Source organism: Oryctolagus cuniculus, chromosome 12 (assembly GCF_051225735.1).
Source record: "Oryctolagus cuniculus isolate XC-2025 breed Fujian yellow rabbit chromosome 12, ASM5122573v1, whole genome shotgun sequence".
Lineage (NCBI taxonomy): Eukaryota > Metazoa > Chordata > Mammalia > Lagomorpha > Leporidae > Oryctolagus > Oryctolagus cuniculus.
The window spans coordinates 65,895,883-65,910,116 of NC_142878.1; the positions used below are offsets into that span (position 1 = coordinate 65,895,883).

General features: G+C 40.8%; 1 protein-coding gene across 4 annotated transcripts in view; it reads right to left on the reverse strand.

The window, feature by feature from the left end:
- Positions 1 to 832: 832 nt before the first annotated feature.
- Positions 833 to 14,234, reverse strand: part of TTBK2 (tau tubulin kinase 2) — a 164,641-nt gene continuing 151,239 nt past the window's right edge. For all 4 annotated transcript variants that reach the window (XM_008269122.5, XM_008269121.5, XM_008269119.5 and 1 more), the window contains one exon: positions 833 to 7,892. In XM_008269122.5, coding sequence (XP_008267344.1) covers positions 7,430 to 7,892 — 463 coding nt within the window. In that variant the 3' untranslated portion in view covers positions 833 to 7,429. The remainder of the gene's footprint in view (positions 7,893 to 14,234) is intronic.

Below are 14,234 nucleotides of genomic sequence, written 5' to 3' on the forward strand. Positions count from 1 at the left end.
ACCGGCGCAAGGCGGGGAAAAGCCAGGGCCCGGGGGAGTGGCCGGACGGTCAAGGTGAACACGCCGGCCCACATCTTTTTGTAATGGGCATATTCGTGAAGAGTTCACGGTTTGCTAGATTCTACCGCCGCCACCCTGAGTGAGGAAGTTAATCTAGACTCTCCCTTTGAACTTTCTTGCAAGTCCTTGGGCAGGCGTGTGGCGACCGCCGTGCCCTCCCGCCGCGATGACCGGTGGCGCGAGGTGAACATTTCAGCTACCCTGCTGTTGAGATGTCGTTTCGCACGTTCATGGCTAGCTCCCGGGAGCGCGAGTGACTTCTTAACCTCTATTTTCCAAAAAGAACCCCAGAGACAGCGTTTTGGGTGTCGCTGCTGAGCGACAGGTCAGGAAAGGGGATCCAGGCTCAGCAAGAGATGGCGCGGACGTCCAGGTCCTGTCAAACCTGGAGGAGGGAGGCAGTGCCCGGCAAGGCCGCCTGTGCTCCTGCTCCCAGGGCGGGTTTCAAGCAGGACAGGAGGTGCGGGGAGCGGCGCCCCCTCCACTGGTGCTTTCTGCTGGAAACAAGGACCTCCAGCCAGAGGGAGCTTTTCAACACTTTTAACTGTATTTCCGGGGAATCGTCTCATAGCCCTGAACCTTGGTTTTCACCTGTATGGAGACCTAATTTCCAGGCTGCTTCTTCCAGGTCACTTTTGGATGTACTGCACTGACAGTAATACTTTCTGCTCCCAGTGGCTCTTGTAACTACTGGTGCATTCAGTAACTTTATTAAATTTAAAAAACAGATCCCACTTTTGAAATCCAAACCACCACACAAATAGAACTAGAGTTTGCATGCGGAATGAATATTTTATTACTAGATTATAAAAATAAAATACAAAATAATTTTAAAACAGAACTTAAAACACTGTACAAAGCTTTAATATGATACAAATGGGAAAATTAAATAAATAATTACATTTTTATGTACAGATGGCCTATACAAAAGCACTCCATGTTTCTGCCAATACTCTGAGTCCTTGGTCGCCTGAGCAAAATCGCCCGAAGGGAGCTGCCTGGAGGGAAAGGGACACAGCTTTGGAGGTATTTCAGCAGTTTCTCACCTCTCTCATGGAGAGAGAGAAAAGTGGAAGTATGAAAGTCCTCTAATTGTTTTTTTTTTAACGAAAGAATTCTTTCAGTTTATGGTTGAATCTGATTTAACAGCTGCCCAAAGCTTTTAACTTTCAAGATTTATATTTACTTCAAAACTGATTCCCCCTCACCTTCCTCTTTTTTCCTGACAGCTGGGAACTTCTAATAACCCAATGAAATAGGCGCTGGCTATTTTAGGAAAGGAGCCAGAGGGAAGACCAGGGCTGGGGATCAGGGAGAAGCAAGGGAGGCTCAAGCCTTAGTCATCTGATCTCTTTACTCAGTCCCCACATCCAAAGCCTGAAGTGGCCCACTGCTGTCATTTCTTTTATCTTCTTATCTTTGTATTTCTAAAAGCTTTTTATCTTGGTGAGCTAATTTATCTGATGAACAGTTTAAAAAGAAGATTGAGATGAAAGTCCCAATGCTTTCCCCTCCCTGGGTAGCTCCCTAAGGTCAACCACAAACAAGCTGTGGTAGACTTGTTTATTCCTTTTAGGTGAGTCCAGGTACAGTGTGCTGTTCATGAATTTTTAAGGATTTAAACAATTGTAAGAGGGGGAAAAAAACATCTGGCAGAGCTAATGTATATTAAAACTTAGTTTACTCAGTTTTAGGTAAGTGAACACTTATGTACACAATATGAAACAATATTAAACTATTTAAAAGACAAAGTTCCTATCCACCATTTGTGTAAAATTATGTTGTTTGCGAATTTGATAGTCACATGGGCTCAAAGATCTGCCTCATCCAATGCTGCTGTCTAGGACAAGGGACCCAGGAGCCCTGGCCCTGAGTATCTGGAACACAGGTCAGCATCATCAGCGTACACAGAGCCCTCACTATCACTTTCAATTAAAGAGGAGGCAGGAACCTGTTAAGGTGCACAGGGCAATGAAAGGAAAGGCTTCACTTCTTTTCCATGGCTCCTCAAGACCAGGATCTAGCAAAGTCTAAAGAAATAATAGAATCATTACAAAGTAAAAATTTTTATTATCAGTTTTGAGATTGTATTGAATCTCTACCTGATCCTTGATCCTGATCTTGTCACATAGATCCAAATTTGTTCCAGGGAAATAACTGAACTTTAAGCTTACCTATTTTGAAGGCAGGAACAGAAGTGGAAAAATGTATTGATGGGTCAAGACTTTAAGGTCATCTATCCATGTCCAGCCAGGGATTACTCAGGGAGCAAAGTGTGCAGCATCCAAATTCCCCTGTACAGGGAGAGATCTTTGTCCCATGTCCTGGATCTACCTTAAGAACTACAGATTTCCCAGATATCTCCTGCAGTTCTCCCTGGCAGTGTTGGACAACAGATTTTGAAAGTTCCTGAGATTATTTGGCTTAAATTTCTCCTAATTTCAGATGGATGGCCACAATATTAAGGATCCCCAATGGGGACCAGCACTGTGGCACAGCAGGTTAAAGCCCTGGCCTGAAGCGCTGGCATCCCATAGGGGTGCCAGTTCTAGTCCCGGCTGCTCCTCTTCTGATCCAGCTCTCTGCTGTGGCCTGGGAAAGCAGTGGAAGATGGCCCAAGTCCTTGGGCCCCTGAACCCGCATGGAGGACCTGGAAGAAGCTCCTGGCTCCTGGCTTCGGATTGGCGTAGCTCTGGCCGTTGCGGCCATCTGGGGAGTGAACCAGCGGATGGAAGACCTCTCTCTGTCTCTACCTCTGTCTGTAGCTCTGTCTTTCAAATAAATAAGATAAATCTTAAAAAAAAAAAAAAAAAAGATTCCCAATGACAGGAGTTTCTGCCCTACTTCCACATCTTCAAGGAACACACCCAGGTATTACTGGATGAGGACCTGGGATTTTCCATGCATTCCACCCTCGTATATGGTCTGAAGACTAGAACTGCCTCTAGTTTCCAAGTTATGGTATTAATAAATATGCACCTGTGGTTTCTACACTTCAGTATATGTTGACATGTAAGGATGATCATAGTAGTTACATGCCTTAATCTGTAATGCTTTTTGTGTTAAGTCATGGAGATAAGCAGTTTTTCTGCCAATACACTGTCTTTAGCACCAAACTCAAGAAAGTTGTCAACCACTGTCGCCTACGTAATACAGATGTTAACACATTCCTCCCCTTAGGCAAAATCCCCACACATCTATGGTAAATGCACACAACAGAAATAAGATTTTAAAAGGGTGAACACAAACAACTTAATTTCAAAATTGACATGACAGAAAAAATGGTTCACTAAGATATGCCATGTTTTGAGAGAGAGATAAAAGAATGAAGTTTTTAAAATATGAAAAACTTTGCTCTCCAAGGCTAAATCTAGACTTATCTACAAATATATTTTCAAATAGCCAGGGTAAGATGCATTTTTTCCCTAAGCCTCTGAAGTTCTGAATTCTAGAGCCTGGTTCTCCTATCACCAGTTCCTAATGTTAATTAGGAACACAGGATCATCTGTTCTTGGGGGAATAAAAGCATCTGTTTTTAATTCAAAGCTTATTTGGTATAGAAAAACTAATTATGGTTTTAACTATCTGTGTCTGGGTTTATAAAACATGCACCAATGTACACTTTTTCCTTGTGGACTGACGGCAACCATACACAGACTAGCATAAAAATCTGTGGCCTGGAAGGAACCTCTGATGACTACTCTGGACCCCGAGTTCCCATAGCGGCGAGGAGCTCAGCATAGATACTGCCCACCTAGAACACTGAGTAGTCAGCAACGGAGAGTTATTTAGTATTTTTAAGAAAATAATGTAAAGTAGATAATGACTATAGTGGGTCTCAATTTTGCTACTTATTTAGGACTTGAATAACTTGGCAACTTTTACAAAAAAACATTCACTTCATAACATGCAACTTAAAAACCAGGATATGTAACAATGCCACTGTCAGCAAGGCCAGCTTGCATAAGAGAGTTGAGAATGAGAGTGCCTGCCTGCCTAAGGCTTTATATTCAAAGATACTTATAATCTGTTGTAAGGTTAAATTTGATATGACCCAATTTTCTTTTTTTGTTCACCATACATTAAAGTGTAAAAGAGGTTACTATGTGGGATTTTAATATTTCACCCAGTTGATAGACTCTGGAGATTTGGCAGCATACATCAGGAGAAGCACTAGCTAACGGAACTCAGCTGTTGTTAATTCTGCCTTCCACTCCAAGTAATTGCAGGGACTGGACAAGACAGGGCAGAGGTGAATGTGATGAGGTAAGCTGCCATTCTGTAGTGACAGGAGAAACCAGGAGGTACTTTGATCTTCAAAACATAATCTTCATTTTGCCCCATGCTACTTTTATTATAATTTGGTTTAATTTTGGCTATATCCCTCATCTTAGGTAAAATAACCAAACCCATTTAAAATTATCTGGATGATCTATGTCACTGTAATCTGAAATATGCCATCACTAAAAAAGAAACAAAAATAAAGAACTAAAACAAAAATTAAATACCTCAGTCTTTGTATCATACTTTAGGATAAAAACAAAAATCCAAGGGTCAAAAGTGCTTGCTTAGGGCTGCTGACTTATATTTTTAGCCTGAGAGACAGCCAACACTGAAAAGCACTAACAATGCTTTTAAAAACCATAAAGTAAATCCCTATACAGGATAGTATCGTTAAGGGGATATACTGATATATAGATATAATTTGTTTCTTTTGAAACTATCAGAGCAGAAACATCTTTGGTTAACTCTTTCCTCTACATGCAAAATAAAATATTCTTACACAATGAGGTGGTTTGTCTCTGGATCTTCATGAGTTTGTCAGTGCAATTCAATAAGGGAACAACACAGTGAAAGGGTGGGAAGAAAAATGGAAAGGAGAGGAAACATTCATTGGCATGTTGTCATCACTGTCTGCAGAAAAATACCCATTAGAAATAAACACATTCCACACTAACAGCTTCATCAGCTTTTCCAGTGGTTACTACTAGGCACGTTTCTGCCCAGAGGAGTCACAATTTAAAGCAGCTACATTTAGCACAATTAAGCTATGACCACAGAAAAAAGATAATTTCTTAATTAGTTCCCAATCCCACCCCCCAACAAGATAAAAGTGAGGTGAAACAGGAGAGTAAGATGGCATTTTTAAAAAGAAAAGTTTAAAAAAATCAATTTATGTCAAGACCCATGATTATATCCCAGTTCACCCACTCTAGCCTTAAAGATAGAACAACGTGATTAACATGATGGATCTTTGAACCAGTATTACAAGCATATTCCAGGGATTCTTCACCCTAGTCAAATCTTTTTTAAATGAAATTTAACCCATCTTGGCTTGTTAGAGTCTGCCAACCCTTGCACTATGCACAGGGACGGCAAGAAGAATTTGAGGTGTCATATGCCAAGAATATTTTTAGAAAATGAAGATAGGCAAGGCCCAAGTGTACACGAGGCACACAATAGAAAAGGAATTTCACCATCTGTGGTCTTGAAATTACAAATGGAGAATGAGAAATAATGAGTTTATATAAGCATATGTCTCTCTATATTTATAAATATTTATATAATTTACCATGAAGACATGCAAGTAGTGTTACAGCAGCTATTATACAATATAATACAGAAGGATTGGTCTTTCAATATTACAGTTGCTTTAGATAAACAGCAAATATGTCTTATCTATTGCATTCCTCTGTAGTGCTTGAAACTGGAGAGAATTTAAGATTCCACATTAAGCTATGTTTCTGATGAGAGACCTTATATGCCTCAATAGTGTTTGTAGTTTATTTTTTAAAAAGTTAACACAGATAAAGAGAACAAGGATAGTTCAGTGCAGCTTCAGGGCAGCTTTGATGCAGCATTAGAATAGGTTCACATGGTGAGGAAATAATTTCTTCCTTTTTTTTGTTTTCCAATTCAACCATAGTAGGTTTGGCAGCAAAGACAAGGTCAAAGAAAAGCACAGATGTTTGCTAGAAGGCAAATTTCAACAGCAAGCAGGCCAATTTACCTGACCTTAATAAGGTCTGTACAACACAAACACCTAGAGAGCAGAAAGGAGCCCATTTTAAAAGTCTAGTATGCTTTAATTTTGCCTGATTTCTATTAGCAGAAGAGTGACATTAGAATAAATATGATTCTCCTTATAGCTTCATAACTTGAGATTACATGGAAATCAGGCCAAGAAGCCCAACTACTGAACAAAAGCAAAGGAGAAGCAGGTAATAAAACATTAAAAGAAAAAATATTTAGCCTACATTTATTTCCCCAGATACTCATTCCTTATTGGTGAAATGTATAAAATACAAAGTACAAGGATTATAAACCTCAATAACATACTTAATTTCTTTTTATTTTCCTTTCTAAATCTCTAAAAGCATAAAGTCACATTCCAAAGCATGTGCTTCCCTGTTATCCTTAGAGGTTGGTAGTAGAAATAGCTGGTACCTGGGAGACTGAAGGAAGCAGTCTGCTCTGGTCACTTTTCCTTCCACAGGGAGGAAACTGTTCAGGGAGAAAGAGGGCCCCTCTATCTTGAAGGATTGTCACCTGACTCTTGATCCCTCTCTCTCCAAACCCTAAAGCCTGCAAAGTAGTTCTAGTTAAACTTTTCTTTCCTTTACCTAAGTTTCTCAGTTATTTTTCACAATAAAGGTGTACTGGGTAAATAACTGTTGTGCCAATGAAAGATACTGGGGGACTAAAAAAGGTAAATAGATTTGAAATTATCAGCATGTGTGCTAAATCCCTATTGGGATGCACTGTTAAAATAAGCAAATCTGGGTCAGGAGAGAAGCACTAGCTTTTTTAAAAAAATGTGAAATCCAAGGAGGGTATCAGGAATGAGGCAAAGTAAAGGTGTGGATTCTCACACACTAAAAAGACACACAAGCCAAATATTCAGGAGTGTGCTTCCCTGGCAACAGGCTTCCTGCATACTGTAGTATCCGAGTAATGACTCTCTTAGGTTAGGAAATTTTGAATGAAAATATCAACAAGAAGTTTCACTTCTGCTATATAATCTTTGAGCAGAAGCTTAAAAAATTAGGTGAAACCCCTTAAAATTCCATTCTGTCTCCTCTCAACTCTTGTTTCAAAGACAGCTATAAAATGTGAGCTCATTTAATGAGTTTCCTCCCCCTTAGACTTTGCTGGATTGTCCCTTCCATACAAAGGCATTGATTCTTGATCTGCTTGCTGCCTGCCTTAGGTCATTCCATATATTTATGTCTTCTTATAAATAACTGATCGTGTTACTTTCTTTTGCAAAAGATCAACACTGGTTTTTTTAAATAGACAGTACAGAGACATACATGCATCAGGTTTAGGAGGAAGATCTCACACCTTTCCAAGAGATGCAGCTTGGCTCCTATCTGCTGAGTTTACTGGCTGGCTTACTCTTTCCTGGAGGGGTTTTAGTGCTGGCCGAGTGGTGATGGAGGCTGCCGGATCCTTTCAGGCCATTCTTGCTGGGTTTGCAATGCTCCTGTTGGCAGGACCTCCTAGAGGAGGAGGATCCTGAGTGGCTAGGAGGTGACTTGCTTCTCCCCAGATGTGGGGATGAACTCCTCTGGTCATGGTGGGGCCGTCCAGCCCTAGACGGTGAGGAACTAGACGTGCGAGGCAAGGATGAGCTTCGAGGAGAGGCACTGGGACTCCTACGAGGGACAACTGGACTCTTGGGTGGTGTTTTTGGATTGTGAGGAGATCCTGGACTCTTGCACTGAGTAGTGCTCCGGGGTTTTTGAGATCCATTTTGAAGAATTTGAGCCAGGCGGGAGAAAAGGTCAGAGTCAGAGTTACTACTCCCTAGGACTCTGTATCTGCGCAGCCTTGAAAGAACAGACAAGAATTATTCTCATTTTAAGTCATTTCAAGTATCTTGAAAAGTCACTATGTCCCAATCATAATATGCATGATGTGTGAAAAAAAAATGAGAGGACATACTAACAGGACCCAGAATTAATCTTTCACACACTAGTTATATGAGCTTAGGCAAATTATGTAACTTCTCCTGGCTTTCACTAGGAATAGTTTCTTTCTCACAGGATCACTCAATAGACCAAATGCAGTAACTCAGCACTTAACTAATGGCGGTTCCCTTCCTTGTATGACAGGTTTGCTCTTCCAATTTTAGTATTAACTTAATGAATATGCTCTAGCATGCTGAGAGAAAGAAAACATAAGGCTGTTAGGACAGGAATTTTACAAATATTAAACCTCTCAATATAAGTTTGCAACATGAACTACACTCACCAACAATAGGAGCTACAGATAAAAGTGTATTTAGATTTCATTTAATAATTTTAAAAACAAAAGAGTAGTTACAGATTTCTCTGGACCTCAGTTTCTGCTCCTCAGTAGCCTGGGACTCAGGAGGGGGTGGGTGAGGGCTGACAGTACCCCCTTCCTAGCAACTGAGCTTGTGCTAAAGAATATTCATATGAATAGTAGTGTCTTCTCTGCCTTAACTGTATTTCTGGCTTTGCCTGGGAATCAAATAAAATGGCATTTATAAAGGTGTTCCGTAAATGACAAAGCACCCTACAAAAAGACTTTGGGAATTATAATTAATAATGTGGTAAATAAAACTATGGTAATTGAAAATATACAACAAAGAAATACAAGCAAACAAATAGAAGACAGCATTAAATCCAAAGTGTCCCCATGTTTCTGTGGGAAATATATATTGCGAGAGCACTATTTGGAAAAAAAAAAAAACTTCACACCATATAAAATAAACTTCCAATGAATTAAAAATCTATACACAACATATAAAATGTTATAGTAATGATAGAAATCATAAAAGAAATTCAGTTACATGAACACTAAACTTTTCTATCATGCAAAAGGCACCATAACCCCAAGACAAAAAGCAAACAACAGTCTAGGACAAAATATCTTCAGGGATAGGTATTTGCTCCAGTTCCATATCAGAGTGCCTTGGTTTGAGTGTAGGCTCTGATCCAAATTCCAGCTTCCTGCTAATGTTCATTCTGGGTAGCAGCAAACAATGGCTCAAGTAGTTGGGATCCTACCAACATGTAGGAGACCTGGACTGAGTTCTTGGCTCCCAAGCTTTAATTCAGCCATTGGAGGAACTTGGAGGAGTGAACAAGCAGATAGCACCTCCCTCTCCCTCCCTGCCTCTCAAATAAATAAATAATTTAAATATTCAATATATTTTGCAGACAAAGGGATTAACAATTAAGAAAAACAGCCTATTTGAGTGATATAAACAGAGCAAACAACTCATAAGAGCAGCGCCAATAAAAACACAGTTAAAAATGTTGGTTTGTGAATAATCAGATACAAATTAAAATAAAAAGATAAACTGCAGGCCGGTGCTATAGCTTAGTGGGTGAATCCGCCACCTGCAATGCTGGCATCCTCTATGGGCACCGGTTCGAGTCCTGGCTGCTCTACTTCCAATCCAGCTCCCTGATATGGTCTGGAAAAGCAGTAGAAGATCCAAGTCCTTGGGCCCCTACACCCACATGGGAGACCTGGAATAAGCTCTTGGCTCCTGGCTTTGGATTGGTACAGCTCTGGCCGTTGTGGCCTTCTGGGGAGTGAACCAGCAGATGGATTTTCTCTCTCTCTCTCCCTCTTTCTCTCTCCCTCTCCCTCTCTCTCTCTCCCCCCCCCCGCCTCTCTGCCTCTGCCTCTCTGCCTCTGCTTCTCTATACCTTTGCCTTTCAAATAAACAAATCAACAAATCTTAAAAAAATAAAATAAAAAGATAAGCTGACCCCAATCCCATCCAATTTTAAGTGATTTGGGTTAAGCATCCCTAATCTGAGCATCTGAAGTCTAAAATGCTCCAAAACTGAAACTTTTTGAGCATGATACCACAAGTGAGAAATTCTAAACCAAAGAACTCTGTGTCATGTACAAAATTATTCAAAATACAGCATAAAATTACGTTTAGGCTATGTGTATAAGGTGTACATGAAACTTAGTTTAAAAACCTAGAAATAACCAAAATATATATTAATAGGAAAACTATTCAATAATTTTTAGTATATCTGCATATGAGGTATTTTAATTCATTTTTAAAGGCTTATTTATTTTGAAAGAATTACAGAGACAGAGGGAGAGACAGACCTATCTCCCATTTGCTGGTTCACTTTCCAGATACCCTCAATGGCCAGCATTAGGCCAGGTGAAGCCAGTAGCCGGGAGCTTCATCTGAGTCTCCCACATGGTGGTAGAAGCCCAAACACTTGGAGGCCATCTTCCACTGCTTTTCCCAGGCCATTGGCTGCTGGATCGGAAGCGGAGCAGCAGGGACACAAACTGGCACCCATATGGGATTCTACTGGTGCAGGCGGTGGCTTTACCTGCCACATCACGAAGTGGGCACCACATGAAGCATTTTTAAAAGAATGAGATAGAAATACTCGTACCAATATGGCCAGATAATTGAGATATAATAAGTAAAAAGAGCCACATGTAGACTAATATTATCTGATTGTTATTAAAAGAAAAAAATTCCTAACACTGTATGTGTGTGTGTATATATATATATATGTATATATATATATTTGAGAAGGGATATGAAAGTGGCTTTACTTTATATATTTCTTTTTTAAAAAAGATTTATTTTTTATTTATATGAAAGGTAGAGTTACAGAAAGAGTAGGAGAGACAGAGAGAGAGATTTTCCATCCACTGGTTCTCTTCCCAAAAGGCTGCAATGGGGCTAGGCCAGGCCAAAGCTTCTTCCAGGTCTCCCACATGGTTGCAGGGGCCCAAGTACTTGAGCCATTTTCCACTGCTTTCCCAAGCACATTATCAGGGAGGTAGATCTTAAGTGGAGCATCCAGGTCTCAAACTGGAGCCCACATGGGATGCCAGCATCACAGGCAGAAGCTTAACCTGCTATGACACAATGCTGGCCCCACTTTACATATTTCTGTATTACTTAAAATTTTTTCAAGAAATTAGTTATTTTTGTAATTTGAAAATACCAACAAAGATTTTTCAAAAGACTTGATTATTTATTTGAAAGGCAGAGATACAGAGAGAGAAGGGTGGGGAGAGAGAGAGAGAAAGAGAGAGAGGGAGAGAGAGAATGAGAATGATTCTTCCGTCCACTGATTCACTCCCTCAAATGGCCATGTGGCAGGGCCTGGGCTAGGCCAAAGTCAGGAGCCAGAATTTCTTCTGGATCTCCCACATGGGTACACAAGCCCAAGTACTTGGGCCATCTTCCATTGCTTTCCCAGGTTCATTAGCAGGAAGCTGGATGGGAAGTGGAGCAGCTGGGACTTGAAACAGCACCCATATGGGATGCAGCACTGCAGGGAGCGGCTTTACCAGCTTTGCCACAGTGCCAACCACCCAGTAAAGAATTTTTAAGGTATGATATAGTAACCAGCTCATTAATATGGTTATAGGCAGAAATTGTAAGTACTTCCCATATCTTCAATACCAGGAATTTGTCTCCCCATCTAAACACAATTGGACTGGCAGAATCTGTGTGATGTAACTATTTTGAACATCTATAGAGTCTATTAAAGGCTTGCAAGTTCCAGCAGAAGGCTTGGACTTAATTTTGGAAAATTTCAGATTTGAACACAGCAGCAGCTATACCCATTCCCACACTATCAGCCCATGGCAGACAGCTGTGCACTTGTTCCCGGAGCAACTCGTGTAGAGCCTGCAGGAGACAGGGAGGGTAAAAACATTCCTGTGCTCCCATTAAAGATCTGTGCTCTGATCGCTCACTGCTGCTTCTGATTACAGAGGGACAGAGAGGGAGGCAGTCATTCTTAAATCTTCCATGTTGCAAGCCTCTTCTCAGACTGAGGTAATTTCCAGGGGATTTAAATAGCCAGTGCCCTTTTTTCTCCCCTACATTCTTCTTTCCCCTTCTGGAAGCCATACATTACAGTAGGACATCCAAAAGCAACCACATGCACAGGGGAAATTAGAGTCACTACACCGGACTAGGAGGGGAGGTGGGGAGTTGTGGCACAATGGTTTAAGCCACTAATGCAGTTCAAGTCCTGGCTGCCCCACTTCTGATCCAGCTCCCTACTAATAAATCTGGGAAGGTAGTGGAATTTGGCCTAGGTACTTGGGCCTCTGCTACCCACATGGGAGACCAAGATGGAGTTCCAGGTAAAATAAATGAAATGAAATGGAATGAGGGGCTGGTGCTGTGGAGTAGCGGGTAAAGCTGCCACCTACAGTGCTGGCATCCCATATGGGCACCGGTTCGAGTCCCGGCTGCTACACTTCCGATCCAGCTCTCTGCTATGGCCTGGGAAAGCAATAGAGATGGCTTAAGTCCTTGGGCTCCTACACCCGTGTGGGAGACCCGGAAGAAGCTCCAGGTTCCTGGCTTCGGATTGGTGCAGCTCTGGCTGTTGTAGCCAATTGGGAAGTGAACCAACGGATGTAGGACCTCTCTCTCTCTCTGCCTCTTCTTCTCTCTGTGTTAACTCTGACTTTCAAATAAATAAATAAATCTTAAAAAAAAAAAAAAAGAAATGGAATGGAATGAAATGAAATGAAGGAAGCCACCACACCTACCTTAGGAAAGGCACAGGCTCAGAAAAGACCTGAGAAGATCTTAAGCTTACACTTACAGGCTGGACCTCAGCAAAGACAGCCTATAACCATCCAACAAATCAACACAGAATATCCTAGCAGAAGGGAGAAATCTGAAATCTGATTTAGAGTTTTATTATTCGATTCAATGATCCAGATTTCAATTAAAAAAAAAAAAAAAACGAGAGAAAATAAAAAGCCCAAAGAAATAGGATGGTATGGTCTATTCAAACAGAGATAAAAAGAAATTGTACCTGAGAAACAACTGTTGGCAGATTTACTAGACAAGCACTTTAAAATAGCTGTCTTAAAGATGTTCAAAGAACTCAAAGACATGGAGAAAATTAAGAAAACAATATACAAACAAAATGGAAATACCAATAAAGATATAGAAAACCTATAAAGAAACTTAAAAGACATTTTGGAACTGCAAAGTATAATCACTGAAATGAAAAATTCACTAGGAGGATTCAAACACATATTTAAGCAGGCAGAAGAATCAGCAAACTTCAAGATTAAGATGTGGCACAGTGGGTTAACGCCCTGGCCTGAAGCGCTGGCATCCCATATGGGCGTCGGTTTGAGTCCCAGCTGCTCCATTTCTGATCCAGCTCTTTGTTACCGCCTGGGAAAGCAGTAGAAGATGGCCCAAGCCCTTGGGGCCCCTGCACCCACGTGGGAGACCTGGCTTCAGATTGGCACAGCTTCTGCCATAGCAGCCAACTGGGGAATGAACCACTGGATGGAAGACTTTTCTCTCTTTTGGTAACTCTTTCTAATAAATAAATCTTTAAAAAATTTTTACAAAAGATAATGGGAATCATTGAGTCAGAGGTACAGAAAGAGAAAATATTAAAAGGAATATGTTGGTTTCAGAGGTTGCCTATGGGTTTGCATGGTCTTTGTGACATTCAACAACCATGGCATAGTATGACAGGGCCAAAACTCGCAGAAAGTGAAGGTGCAACCATGAACCTCATCTTAAGCTACTTGTATCCCAGACCCTGGTGTAGCTCTATGATTAAGAGAATATGTGGATAAAGGGCTATATCACTAATTTTGATGAGTTCATAAAACTTATATTTGATGACACATGAGAGAGTCACTCTAAAACGAAGTCAAGAAACAACTAGATCAGATCACACTAAAAGGAGATAATACTACTATGCTATAAAGTTTCTCCAACTAGGGGTGGGCACTGTGGCACAGCAGATTAAGCTGCCACTTAGGATGCCCACATCCCATAACAGTGTGCCTGGAATCAAGTCCTGCCTCTCCTTCTGATCTAGCTTTTGCTAATGCATCTGAGAGGTAGCAGATGATGGTCCAAAGTACTTGGGTTCCTGTCACCAACATGGGAGAGCTGGATGAGTTCTTAGCGCCTGGCTTCAGCCTGGCCAACTCTGAGTTACCGCAGGCCTTCGGGGAGTAAACCAGTGGATGGATGATCTCCCTGTCTCTGTCACTCTGTCTTTCAAATAAATAAATAAGTAAGTAAATAAATAAATAAATAAATAAAGTGTAAGTATCTTTAACAAGAAATGACCAATGGAGTAAAAAATTGTTGAGAAGGCAATAGTTTTTTTAAGGTATTTTATTTATTTATTTTAATA